At 46.7% G+C, this 14,009-nt stretch overlaps 4 protein-coding genes and 1 pseudogene across 5 annotated transcripts; 2 read left to right on the top strand and 3 right to left on the bottom strand.

The window, feature by feature from the left end:
• Positions 1-144: 144 nt before the first annotated feature.
• On the top strand, positions 145-1,609 carry LOC135641125 (peroxidase P7-like). The gene is made up of 3 exons (XM_065156196.1): positions 145-450; positions 545-736; positions 807-1,609. The coding sequence occupies exons 1-3, from the start codon at positions 241-243 to the stop codon at positions 1,356-1,358; spliced, it is 954 nt and encodes a 317-aa protein (XP_065012268.1). The 5' UTR covers positions 145-240; the 3' UTR covers positions 1,359-1,609.
• Positions 1,610-2,061: 452 nt separating this feature from the next.
• Positions 2,062-2,935, bottom strand: LOC103987042 (uncharacterized). The gene is made up of 2 exons (XM_018827211.2): positions 2,477-2,935; positions 2,062-2,354 (listed from the first exon to the last, which is right to left on the bottom strand). Exons 1-2 carry the CDS (start codon positions 2,933-2,935, stop codon positions 2,304-2,306), a joined length of 510 nt encoding a protein of 169 aa, XP_018682756.2. The 3' UTR covers positions 2,062-2,303.
• A 395-nt stretch (positions 2,936-3,330) lies between these two features.
• Positions 3,331-6,121, bottom strand: LOC135641124 (G-type lectin S-receptor-like serine/threonine-protein kinase SD2-5; annotated as a pseudogene). Its single transcript, XR_010497577.1, has one exon. The product of XR_010497577.1 is annotated as a G-type lectin S-receptor-like serine/threonine-protein kinase SD2-5 (transcript).
• Positions 6,122-6,455: 334 nt separating this feature from the next.
• On the bottom strand, positions 6,456-9,339 carry LOC135641123 (G-type lectin S-receptor-like serine/threonine-protein kinase SD2-5). The gene has a single exon (XM_065156191.1). It carries the CDS (start codon positions 9,199-9,201, stop codon positions 6,571-6,573), a length of 2,631 nt encoding a protein of 876 aa, XP_065012263.1. The 5' UTR covers positions 9,202-9,339; the 3' UTR covers positions 6,456-6,570.
• Positions 9,340-10,815: 1,476 nt separating this feature from the next.
• Positions 10,816-12,712, top strand: LOC103987041 (protein GRAVITROPIC IN THE LIGHT 1-like). Its single transcript, XM_065153763.1, has one exon. It carries the CDS (start codon positions 11,109-11,111, stop codon positions 12,543-12,545), a length of 1,437 nt encoding a protein of 478 aa, XP_065009835.1. The 5' UTR covers positions 10,816-11,108; the 3' UTR covers positions 12,546-12,712.
• Positions 12,713-14,009: the final 1,297 nt, after the last annotated feature.

The raw sequence follows: 14,009 nt of genomic DNA, 5'->3' as shown, positions 1-14,009 counted from the left end.
AAATGGCCATGGTCCAAGGAGAAATGTTGACACCTCAACCTCCCTTCTCCAACGAGTCGTGGCAGATGAAGACTGGTCGTCCTGTCATCTCATGACAGGCCATGCATGCGGGCATCGAGATGTCTACCGTCGATCGGAGCATCTCAGACTCATTCATCCAACCTCGAGCAATATATACGTAGCAGGCCATCCCAAGCTTCTCTTTCTTAAGTTACCTCGAGGTTTACCCTTCGTTCAACCATGGCCGCCGCCTGCAGAAGCTTCCTCGGGATGGCTCTTCTCCTCCTGCTTGTCTCCGCTTCCAGCGGGCAGCTGTCGCCTACGTTCTACAGCGAGACATGTCCGACCCTGGAGACGGTGGTGCTTCTGGCCATGACGCCGGTTGTCCTCCTCGAGCCGCGGATGGGGGCGTCCATTCTTCGGCTCTTCTTCCATGACTGCTTCGTGAACGTATAACTCTTTTCCCCTGCTTTGCTGGTGGAACAGTACTGTAGGAATTTGATCCAGGGCTGATGAAAGAAAGATGAATTCCTTGTCTTCTCAGGGGTGTGACGCGTCAGTTCTGCTGGATGACACGGCGACCTTCACCGGAGAAAAGAACGCAGGGCCGAACGCCAACTCCCTGCGTGGCTTCGATGTCATCGACACCATTAAAACCGCAGTCGAGCTACTCTGCCCCGGCACAGTCTCATGTGCCGACATTCTAGCGCTGGCCGCCCGCGATGGTGTCGGTCTGGTAAGTTCTATTGCCACCACCGTGGACATCCTCTCACACTTTGTGCTCACAACTCTCGAATTCCTTGCAGCTGGGTGGACCATCTTGGACCGTGCCGCTGGGTCGCCGGGACGCAACCACCGCCAGCCTAAGCGCGGCCAACAACGACCTCCCCAGCCCTGCCTCCAGCCTCGCCCAGCTCATATCCTCCTTCGCTGCCAAGGGCCTGAGCGCCAGCGACATGACCGCCCTCTCCGGCGCACACACCATCGGCCAAGCCCGGTGCATCAACTTCCGCGACCATATCTACAACGACACAAACGTGGACGCCGACTTCGCGTCGGACCTCCAGCAGAGCTGCCCCTCCTCCGGCGACGACGACAACTTGGCCCCCCTGGACACCCAGACCGCGGACTCCTTCGACAACGCCTACTACGAGAACCTCGTCGCTTACAGGGGCCTCCTCCACTCGGACCAGGAGCTCTTCAACAACGGGATGCAAGATTCGTTGGTGCAGCAGTACAGCACCGACCCGGACGCCTTTGCTGAGGACTTCGCGGCGGCCGTGGTGAAGATGGGAAACATCAGCCCGCTGACAGGGACGGACGGGGAGATCAGATTGGACTGCAGGAAGGTGAACTGAGAAATCATTTGATGCAGTGATTCTTCTGCCAGAAAACTGTAACAGTTAATTGTATGACCTTCATCTTTCAATTGCATCCATCCTCGGTCATTAGCTTTCAGATCAAGCCAGGAGGTAAACAATTGATCAAAGATTCATGTAGTTAATCCTAAATAATTGAGACTGTATTATTATTGTTGTTTGATTGCATGCAAGAGAACAGACAATATGATGCCTTGAGAATGAAGCTGTCCTTTACTTTCTATCGCTCACCGCTGGTCCAGAGTAAACTCAATGTATGCTATGACTGATGCTGTCAATGTTTACCAACCACTGATTGGAAGAAGATAAGGTGTCATTTTTGCTAGCTTAGATATTAATGCAGAAGCACATCAAAGAACACATCAAGGTGGCCCTGCGGATGCCATGCAGCTGATGGATGCTGCACAGATGGATATGGACGAACTTCTAAGCTCTGTAGCTGCTTGGGAAGACAGGAACTCCCGGACATTGTCGGAAGAGCAATCTTAATGTGTTCATTCTCTAACTGCAGTATAATCTTAATGTGTTAACGGTCAAATTAATAGTCAACTGTAATCCATGCACTTAGATTGACTGTGATATTTAATTACTTTGTGCATGAAGTTGTTGACCAAGTCAACCCACTCGATTTCCCTGTATGTGAAAAGCAAAATGGAAGAATGTTAAGAATCAACAAGCAGAATACAACTCTAATTGTTAGACGTTTATAATCATTGCATCTTGCATCCAGCAAGAATGTATCTGGAGACAGAGACATCATTGAGACTCACATTCACATATAAATATTTTATTCCTTTGAAGTCTGATAGGTTTCAAAATCAAAAGATGATTTTGGGGATAGAGATGTTTCTTAGAGTCCAAAAAAAAGCATCTGAGATCAAGCCTAAAGAAATCATTGACCGCATGCAAACTATGTTCAGAAGCTCATCGACCTCCATGCCACCGACCTTCTTCGCTGTGGAAGCACCGGAAGACCTACAGCCATGAACAGATCAAAGACCAGCTGTTAGAACAAAGTAATCTTCACATTGATTTCTGAGAGCAATCTAATCCAATGATGAATCTGTTTGTCTTAGAGATCTCGCTTCTCTACTGACCTTGTTCAATGGGCTACGACGGCGCCCAGCAGTAGAGGCCCTCAGTTCTGCAAGCACTTCGCCTTCGGAGCTCAGGGAGGTGGCGCACCGCACCGGAGGCGACCACAGGCTGCTCTTCTCGTACTCGAAGTCGAACTCCGACGTGTCCGGGAATTTGATGAGCAGGCCGTCGGAGACCCTTCTTGAGACCGCTTGGACATTGGCAGTGGGCGAGGATTGATCCATGTATGGGCTCGACATGAGGTGGAGCGAAGTCGATGGACTACAGATGGGGGAAGCGGATGCAAGAGGAGTTGTGGTGTTTCCATCTCGTAGAGGTGGAGGGATGGAGACCGAAAAGGACGTGGATGTCGGTATGTGCATGTGTTCAATGATGAGAGGGACGTGGTCGTCGTCATCTTCAGTCATGTGGATCGACTTCGATGGCAAAAGGCTGAGGCTTTTCTGCCCTCTGGTCATCTTGTGCTGATCTCCTGCTTCGGTTTAGCTGGATTGGGATCTGTGGCTCTCTTGCTCCTGTCTCAGATCTGAATCCCGGTATTGTTGTGGATTGGATCATCCTACTTACCTTTCAGGGTGTGGGACAGATCGGTTGCAGAAGAATGCAATAGGAAATTGATGTTTAAATGGATTAGATTGCTACGTAAAATGTTATGGGTGATGGTAGCACAAATTTGTTTCATGTTTGTGCATATATCATTGTCAAACAAGCATTCTTTATAGTGTCAGTGACTTCATCAATATCATATAGGAACAGAAAGCAATTAAAAGAAGTGTTCTGTTTCATGAAGAGCAAATGCTTTCATCAATGTCAAACACATGCATGCTTTCAAATTCACAGTGACACATATGGATGGAGAACAACCACTGCATGCCTTTTTATTTTAAGATGACTCAGGTTACAGAGGGTTCAATGAGAGATTACATAGCTGAACACAAGTTAACATGCTTTGAACATGCCAACACAATGAGCTGCCCTTGTAAATTTGGTCTTTCATCTTGGACCTGATAAAAGAGATGCAGGTGGTGCAGGTGAAGCAGCCAAATGGTAATCATAATGATCCCTATTCCTAGGCATTATTGGGGTATTTGCAAAAAAATTGTAGTCTAGATCAGTTTCTACATTCCTTGCGCCTTCCAAAACCTTTACCACGGTCGACATGGAAGGTCTTTTGTTGCTGTCTCTCTGTAAGCACCATACTGCTAGTTTGATCATCTCAGTGGCTTCTTTTGCATGCAGCTTGGTATCACTATGAGCATCGATGATGTCTTCCAATTGATCTGATACGATCATTTCTTGAAGGAGACTGATCAGGTGAACGCTTTCTTCGGGCCGAGAGTAGTCCAAAATTCTTTCTTCCACAAACAATTTCAATGATCACAACGCCGAAACTGTATATATCGACCTTTTCAGTGATTATTGATGTCAACCATTCAGGTGCCAGATACCCCGGTGTCCCTCTCATTCTAGTCATCACTTGCTCCTGATCTCTGTCTATCAACTTGGACAGTCCAAAATCAGAGACCTTGGCATTGAATCTGTCATCTAAGAGTATATTTTGAGGCTTGATATCCAAATGAGCAATTCTTTGCCTGCATTCTTCATGAAGATAAGACAATCCATTTGCTATATCGACAATTATCGTACGTTTCATATGCCAATTAAGAGTGCTATGTTGACCTTTGCTGAAGATCCACCTATCAAGTGATCCATTGCACATGTATTCATAGACAAGGAGCCTATGTGATTTCTCTGCACAGAATCCAATTAGCCTTACCAGGTTGATATGATGAATGCTACCAATTGTCTCAACTTCTGCTAAGAATTCTCTCTTCCCTTGACCGACTCCATCCAAATGCTTCACTGCAACCGTTTCATCCCCTATCTTCCCCTGGTAAACAGTCCCAAACCCTCCTTCACCAAGTTTTTTTGAGAAATTTTCTGTCGCTAATTTCAGCTCCTCGAAAGCGAACCTTGTTGGCATTCCCGGTACTTGCTGGAAGTCATCCTCCAAACAGATCTGATGATCATGCCCCCGATGAGAGATGCGCTAAGCATAGCTCCAATAATACCTATTGAAACTCCGATACCGACATCCCTCTTTTTAGTATTATTAGATGCAGGAGACGCAACAATGTTCTGCACCTTAATATATGCAGATGAATTATACTGAGATGTGGAAGGCTGGTTGTTCTGCAACGAAAAGAGTTGCAATGGCAGAAAACAATTGCCATCTGAAACATTTCCAGAGTATTGAAAAAGAGCAGCCCTGCAAGAACAATTCTTCAAGCATGCTTGCTTGCAACTCTCCTCATCAATTCCTCGAAAGTTCGCAGCACTGTAAGCATAACTGAAGTAAGAAACAACATGAGCAGGTAAGAGACCATGATCTTGCATGGATTGGCAGGACAGAGGATTCACAGGGGAGCAACCCAGGTTGGATTTCCTATCATCGATCAACCGGAAGTAGATTGAACCATTCACTCCACTGGAGCAACTGCATTGTCCATTCGAACAAATTCCATACTCTCCGCAGACGGTCGGGTAAGCACAAACATCCAAGTGAAGAACATGCAATCACCTGCCATCCTTGGCTCCATTTGTAAAGTTTGAGACGCCCATCAGACTCAAACCTCAAACTGAAGTGACAACGCTACAGACAATGAGATCGATTCGTCCGGCATACCAGACTGTGTGAACATTGCAAGGCTGCCATTGAGGTACTTAATATATGTCGAATTTTTTGTTGTTTTAATGCCAGTAATTGTGTTCTGATAGTAAAGCTGAGGAGTAGAATCAGCAAACGCATACAAGCCATCGGAAAGAATGGTGAGGTATACCTGACCTCGCGTCCAGTTGGCCATGGAGATGTTGGCCGCAAGCCTCTGCCCCTCCTTGAGCGTCTGCCCGAGAACCAACGAATCCGTTGGATGATCGAAGGATTGCCAGACCAGCTTGCCATCTTGATCGAAAAGCACGAGATTTCCAGACTCCGTTATGTTCATGCCGACGACGGACCTGCCGGACGTGCCGGCGGACCAGACGGCCGTGCCGTCGGCGCCGCGGAGGATCAAATCGCCGCCTGCGGTCAGGTGGAGTGTGGCGTTCGTCCCGACGAGGCGATCGCGGTTGGCGGACCAGACGACCTGGGGAGGAGCCAAGTTGGTCGTGGTGATACCACCGCCGCTGTTGGTGTAGACGGCGAATACGGCGAAGAGGAAGGAGGTACAGGCATCTTTGCAGTAGAAGCCGCAGGCAAAGGTGGGGCCGAAGAAGTTAGGGCTGCGTCGGAGGAGGATGGAGCGGACCTGGGAGCCGTCCTCGAAGCTGACGGTGTGCGGCAGCTGGGAGGGGTCATTGGTCCAGATCGTGGAGAGGTTGGCAGACGGGTAATCCAGCTGCGCGCGAAGGAGAGAAGGGAAGCCCAAGAGCAGTAAGAGAAGGATGTGGTGGTGTCCATGGTGGTGGAGGAGGAGATGATCTGCCGACGGCATGGCCGAGGGAAATATAGCCAGAAACTGATCGGGCGAGGTTTGACCCAAAGTTGACCAGAGAGAATGCAGGCAGCGATGGCTAGGAGACAACGTAGTACCGGCGGCGGAAGAAGTGGATTGATGGACAGAGCCTTCAACTCAGATCTAAAGAAACCGAACACCGGAAGGAAAGGGAAGACATGGTCTTGGCTTGTCAGGAACACAAGATAAACAGATGGATAGTGGAGTTCTTCCTTTCTTTGCTACACATGCTCTGTTCACATCATGTCAGCATAGCCAGCGACCACCGAAACGCGTCTTCCTCCTCTCATCCTTTCCCATTTATCCTAATCCCCTCTCGTCGATCTCCCCACCCTCGCCGGTCACCTCGCGTCATCCGACCGAGTGGGGGCATGGAGCTTTCGTAGTTGGACTTCGTGGAAATTTCGTGGTTTGACTGCTGCCGGCAATTACAAAATCGATCGAAAACCAGTAGTATCAGATATGAACGAAGAACAACCAAAATACCCATTTAATTCAAAGAAAACACAGTATAGACAGGCTTCAATGAGAAATTACATGGCTGAACACAAGTTAAATTGCCTTGAATACGTCAATGTTCATCTTGGACCTGATAAAAGGGATGCAGATGGTGCAGGCGAAGCATCCAAATGGTGATCATAATGATCTCCGTTTCTTGGCATTATGGAAGTATTCATGAAAAAATTATAGTCCAGATCGGTTTCTACATTCCTTGCACCTTCCAAAACCTTTACCACGGTCGACATGGAAGGCCTTCTATTGCTGTCACCCTGTAAGCACCATACTGCTAGCTTGATCATCTCAATGGCTTCCTTCTTGTGCAGCTTCATCTCATCACTACGACTGTCGATAATGTCTTCCAATCGATTTGATTTGATCATATCTTGCAGGAGACCGATCAGATGAATGCTTTCTTCTGGCTGAGAGTAATCCAAATTCTTTCTTCCACAAACTATTTCAACGATCATGACACCGAAACTGTATATGTCGACCTTTTCAGTGATAACTGACGTTAACCATTCAGGTGCGAGATACCCCGGTGTCCCTCTCATTCTGGTCATCACTTCCTCCTGATCCCTGTCGATGAGCTTGGACAGTCCAAAATCAGAGACCTTGGCATTGAATTTTTCGTCTAATAGAATGTTTTGAGGCTTGATATCCAAATGAGCAATCCTTTGCCTACATTCTTCATGAAGATAGGATAATCCCTTGGCTATATCGGCAACAATCTTGCATTTCGTTTGCCAATCGAGAGTGCCGCGTTGGCCTTTGCTGAAGATCCACCTATCGAGCGATCCATTGCACATGTATTCATAAACCAGGAGCCTATGTGATCTCTCTGCACAGAAGCCAATTAGCCTTACCAGATTGATATGATGAACACTACCAATTATCTCAACTTCTGCTAAGAATTCTCTCTTCCCTTGGCCGACTCCATCCAATTGTTTCACTGCAATCTTCTCGTCTCCTATCTGCCCCTCGTAAACAGATCCAAACCCTCCTTGGCCAAGCTTTTTGGAGAAGCTATCCGTCGCCAATTTCAGCTCTTCGAAAGCAAACCGTGTTGGCATTCCCGGAACTTGCTGGAAGTCATCCTCTTCTTCCTCCGTGGACTTTCTTCTTCGAACAAACACAATGATGATGCCTCCTATGAGAAATGCCGCAAGCACAGCTCCAACAATGCCTAATATAACACCAACACTATAGCTCTTATTTCCGGGGGTGGTGTTTCTGCCTGAATTATCAGGTGTAGGAGATGCAGTGGTCATCTGCACCTTAATGTATGCAGATGAATTATAGTGAGATATGGAAGGCTGGTTGTTCTGCAACGAAAAAAGTTGTGATGGCAAAAAGCAGTAGCCATTTGAAACGTTTGCAGCATACTGAAAAAGAGCAGCTTTGCAAGAACAATTCTTCAAGCATGCTTGTTTGCAGCGCTCCTCATCGATTCCTTCAAGTGCTGCAGCATCACTGTCGATGTAATTGAAGTAAGAAACATTGTCAGCAGCTAAAAGGCTATGTTGTTGCATGGATTGGCAAGATAGAGGAGTCACAGGGAAGCAACCGAGACTAGATTGCCTATCGTCGACCGACTGGAAGTAGATCGAACTCACATTTGCTCCACTAGGGCAGCTGCACTGTCCATTAGAACAAATTCCATACTCCCCGCAGACAGTCGGGTAAGCACAATCATCCAAATGCAGAAGATTATCTATCACCTGCCATCCCTGGCTCGGTTCATCCCTCCATTCATAAATTTTAAGATGCCCATCGGACTCAAACCTCAAGAACTGAAGCGACGGTGCCGAAGGCAATGAAATCATTTGGTCTGAGTTATTCGATTCAGTAGACAGGGCGACAAGGCTGCCATTGAGGTACTTGATATGCGTTGAATTTTTGGTTGCTTTATTGCTACTGATCTTATTCTGGTAGTAAAGTTGAGGAGGAGTAGAATCAACAAATGCATACAAGCCATCGGAAAGAACGGTGAGGTATACCTGACCTCGCGTCCAATTGGTCATGGAGGTGTTGGCCACAAGCCTCTGCCCCTCTTTGAGTGTCTGCCCGAGTAATAACGAATCCGTTGGATGATCGAAGGATTGCCAGACTAGCTTGCCATCTTGATCGAAAAGTACGAGATTTCCAGACACTGATATGTTCATGCCGACAACGGACCTGCCTGAGGTGCCGGTGGACCAAACGGTGGTGCCGTTGGCGTCGTGGAGAACCAAGTCGCCGCCTGCGGTGAAATGGAGTGTGGCGTTGGCGCCCACGGGGCGGTCTCGGTTGGCGGACCAGACGACCTGGGGGGAAGCCAAGGTGGGCAGGGTGATTCCGCCGCCGCTGTTGGTGTAGACGGCGAAGACGGCGAAGAGAAAGGCGACACAGGGTTCTCTGCAGAAGAAGCCGCAGGCGAAGGTGGGCCCGAAGAAGCTGGGGCTGATGCGGAGGAGGATGGAGCGGACCTGGGAGCCGTCTATGAAGTTGACGGTGTGCGACAGCTGAGAGGGGTCGTTGGTCCATATCGTGGAGAGATTGGCGGACGGGTAATCCAACTGTGCTCGAAGAAGAGGAGGAATAGCCAAGAGGAGGAGGAGGAGGTGGTGGTGGCCGGCCGACAGCATGGTGGAGGGATCTGTAGCTAGGAATGGTTCAAGCGAGGATTTCTTACCGAGAAAGCAGTAATCGGGGACGAGATCTTTGGTCATTCGTGGCTAGCTATGGAGCAACGCAGGCTGGACCGCCGCCGCCGCGGTTTTGGTGTGTAATGAAAAGCCGGACGGATGGCGAAGCCTTGACGCAGATCTAAAGAAGCTGAGTTGCAGATCCAAAACCAGGTCAACAAAGCAACGCTTTCCTTCGTTGACGTCTCTGATCTCTCTCTCTCTCTCTCTCTCTCTCTCTCTCTCTCTCTATATATATATATATATATATATATATATATATATATATATATATATATATAGTGAGAGTTGAATAGTTAGACCTGGAATTAGATTAATTTATAGGAGTTTGATTTGTGTGTTTTTATCAATCTTAAAATAAAATTATAAGGTTATCACTAACGGGAGTTTGATTAGTAGCAAAATAAAATTGATAGATTAATTATCTTATCACGTGAGGTTATCACATTTCCTATTACATGATACAAATAAAAAAGAGTTACTCATAAGATAGAATTAGATGACCCATCACGACAGAAAATCCTCTTGTAGAAGAAGTTTGTAACATTCTAATTAATCCTTCGTTACAAATGAATAAAATTAAAATTAACTTAAAAGATAAAAAAATTTATTAATAGAGTTATTATTAAATATTATGTTGGGATCAAGAGACTAGCGTTAAGGTTTTGAACATCGAGAAGGTTAGCTCGATTGCACCAAGGGAAATGTAGAAATAACAAAGTGACGCTAGGGTTTTTAATCATCGACGGGAGGTTGAAGAAGATCAATTTGTATGATCCTTAGGTAAAGCCTAGACGATGTTAGCTATGGCTAACTAGGTCGATAATAGACTCGCAAAAACTGATGTGATAGAAGAACCTATTTTGTCCATGCTATCCAATCGGATCTCATTTAATGAGAGATCCGAGATAAGAATTACCTCCGATGATCTATTGAACGAGTAAAGGAAGGTAGTTCTCATTAATGCAGTCATAAATGGCCTCCCAAGTTCATGAATATTATTGGTAGAATCATTCTCCGGCCTGAAAGAATATTGAGAGAGTTTATCCTTATAAGAAGAAGTGCAACCATTAGGAAAACTATTTACACCAAGAGGATTCTGTCTGTTGTTAACTAGGAGGATAAATTAAGTGATTGACTGATATTAAATGTGGTTCCATTAGTTAAAATTCATTCTAAAATACCATAAAATTAAACATTAACAATATGATTAGTTAAAACAAGTGATTCCATTAATTAAAGTTCATTCTAAATGAATCAGCCATTGCTGTGATCTCAGAGTGACACACAGTTGCTATAAAACTTAATGGTGTTAGATAACATTATATATACTTCATCATTCAGAGAGTCAGAGTTGAAGACATTTTTTCTTGGGTTTCACCACCATTAAGACTTCCCCCAAACCCTCACCTTTCCCAAACAACTTGTATTTTACTTGGGCTTCACCAACCTACCTCAGCTTGTGACATTTAGATCATCACTGGTTTGGCATTGGCTCCTCACTAGCAGGAACTTTATACATCTGATATGTGTGGATTACAAAGCAGCAGATGATGCTTGATCATTCAATTTGGCACATCAATCAAAGAGAAAACAGGACATGTGAGCATAACATGGCCTTGGATTCTTCCATCAACATGTTTATTATTCTATGTTTCTGCAGGTGACATCTACATTTCTTCTGTATGATCCCTTTAACATACATGCAATATACATCTTATATGTTGTATCTAAATCAGTAGTTAAAGGTGTGTTCATTTCTTTATCGAAAGGTATCTCTGTCGCCGCTGCTTTCCTCGACTAGTGCTGTCAATTCTGGCTGTTCCCACTGCCTTACACTGTCACTGCACCTACTTTTCCCCTCTCGAGAATCGTCGCTACTGCTGCTGCTGCTGCTGCTGCGGCTACTTCTCTGTAGATTTGGAGAGGGAATGGAGCCTGCCAAGGGGGCGCCGCCGCCGCCGCCGACCGATCTGGGGACAGTTGCCCGGACGCTCAGCAAGATCCTTCGCCCGCGCCTCTCCGCCGCTCGCTCTGTTGGTGGCGAGTACGATGTGATCCGCAAGCCGAAGCTCACGCGGGACTTCGGTGGGTACTCTGGCAGTCTCTCTGACTGCCACGGCGATAGCTTACAGAGAGCTGAAGCGGAGACTAAGCAGCAGCAGCGGAAGAGTGATGCTTCTTCCAGTGATAGAGAGGCCATGGAGTTCCTCCTCGCGAACCTCTTCGCGAGCGTCTCGGCCGTCAAGGCCGCCTACGCGCAGCTCCAGGTGGCGCAGTACCCCTACGATCCCGACTCCATAGAGTCGGCGGACGCCGTCGTCGTCGCTGAGCTCAGGCGTATCTCGGAGCTCAAGCAGTGCTACTTGAAGAACCAGGTCGACCCTCGGACCAGCCGCATTTCACTGCCTGCCCTCGCCGCGCAGCTCCAGGAGCTGCGCAACCTCATCAAGACCTACAAGATCACCATCCGCAAGCTCAAGGCGGAGCTCGAGCTCAAGGACGCGAAGATCGTCGCCCTCCGAGCCGAGCTCCTCGAATCCCAGAGCAAGGCCCGGGCTTTGGAGGCTAAACTCCACCCCAACCGCTCCCTCGCCGCCATCGACGCCCTCCACCTCTCCGGCCTCAACCCCACCCATTTCCTCACCGCGTTGCGGTTCACCTACAAATCGATCAGATCCTTCGTCCATCTGATGGTGAAGATGATGGAGTCCGCCGGATGGGACCTCGACGCCGCCGCAGGATCAATCCAACCAGACATGCTCCGCCGGAGAATCCCCGGCCACCGCGTCTTCGCCTTCGAATCCTACGTCTGCCGGAGGATGTTCTCTGGATTCAGCCACCAAAGCTTCGGTCTTTCTTCCTTGGAAGAATGCTCGGGTTGGGATCGCCGGCAATTCTTCGACGATTTCACCCGGCTGAAGTCGATCGCACTGGATCAGAATCCAGGGTGTCCGCCGTCGCCGGCAGCGCAGCTATGCAGGGCGAAGTACTTGTCGCTGGTGCATCCGAAGATGGAATCTTCCTTCTTCGGCGATCTCGACCACAGGGAGACGGTGGGCTCCGGGTGGGGCTTCCCAGCCTCCGAGTTCTTCGCCGGGTTCGCCGAGATGGCGAGACGAGTGTGGCTCCTCCACTGCCTCTTCTTCTCGTTCAAGCCGGAGACCAAGCGGTCCATCTTCCAGGTCCGACGACGGACCCGGTTCTCTGATGTGTACATGGAGAGCGTAGTGGCAGAGGAGGAGAGCAGCGGCGGAGCAACCACGGTTGGCTTCACCATAGAGCCGGGGTTCAGGTTGGGCCAGACGCTGATCCAGTGCAAGGTCTACCTGATCACGGACGAGCCAGGCTTGGACGGACGGTCGTGATCGAGTTTGTTGGTCATCGACGGCTGTGCTGAAGCGTCAATGTGGATGTTTTGGCAGAGTAAGTAGGTCAACACGTTGACTATGTACAAAATAGTGTAATGTAATGTTTATGACGAGTAATTGTTCAAAGCATGTGTACGTGACAAGAACAAATGTCATGTAACGAAGATGAATGGGATAATAGTGTGTGTGTGTGTGTATATATATATATATATATATATATATATATATATATATATATATATATATATATATATATATATATATATATATATATATATATATATATATAATAATAATAATAATAATAATAATAATAATAATAATAATAACATAATATCTCTAATGGCAATAAGATGATGATGTCGGTGTTAATAATATACTAAACAGATCTTTATAGGTTAATTTTAATTGTATCATTAGTATCGATCATTTTTAAGATATTGATATCTAAAATCCACATCATGTGGTTAAAGGCATTCCCAAAAGTCTCCTCTAAATACACCTTTAACCCAATAGTGAAGAAAAGACACACCACCTGAAACTTTCGGTGCCACCAATTAAACCTTGCGACAAATCCTTCTTCTCAACTCGAATCGGATTCATGTCGCCGTATTCCTCCGACAAAGATGCCACACTAGGGGTTGACCAATGCATCATGCACTTGTTTGGAACCAAAAGGTCAAACAACTTGTTGACTTTGTCGTCGGTGTTGGCGTGTAATTCCCGCCCCGATATGGACTACCGAAGCATTTCCGTCGGTGCTTCTAATGGAAGTTTTGGTGTGACATGACTTGGTTTAAGTTTTCTCTTCTTCCCTTTTCTCATCGATTTCAGCTTAAGCTGGCTTTTAGGTGGGTTGACAGTGGTCACTACTTAGCGTGTTATCCGAACTAAGCTGATCGAAGTGGTAGATAGTTCGAGAGTAAATGGCATGATGAATGGAAGGAGGTGCCATTGAGCCAGTGACATGAAGACCTGTTCTACTGGTACTGTACAGTCTCCAATCAATCATATCGAGCAAAGCCATCTACCATGCAAATGGATGGAGTAACTTCGTAACATTTCAGACCATCAAAAGCACTAAAGGAGTCACTTCTCCTTCAGAAAAAATTAAACTATGCAGTTCTGGAACTCCATTGCCTATTGATCTGTGTTAATGATGATGTTTTCACCTTGATACAGTAGGCAATCTTGTATGCAGTTGTGTTGGATTCTTTTGTGTGAAATCCTATGATTTGAGAACATGCCACTGATGGCTTTGTGACATTTTCTTTAGTATTTTGTTATTTTTCTCAAACAATTAGCAGGATAGAATCTATAAATACAGGTTGCACGCCTAGCTATATTAATCACCAGATTGCTACTAACACTGATGACAAGATTAGGTAGGCTCAGTGGCTCAAAAGCTCTATAATATTCTTAGAGTCTCCCACAAGCTTTAGAATTAGGCTTTGGATATAT

The sequence above is a fragment of the Musa acuminata genome, chromosome BXJ3-6 (genome assembly GCF_036884655.1).
Source record: "Musa acuminata AAA Group cultivar baxijiao chromosome BXJ3-6, Cavendish_Baxijiao_AAA, whole genome shotgun sequence".
In the NCBI taxonomy this organism is placed as follows: Eukaryota; Viridiplantae; Streptophyta; class Magnoliopsida; order Zingiberales; family Musaceae; genus Musa; species Musa acuminata.
Note: the sequence above shows the minus strand (reverse complement) of the source record. Positions and strands in the feature narration are given on the sequence as shown.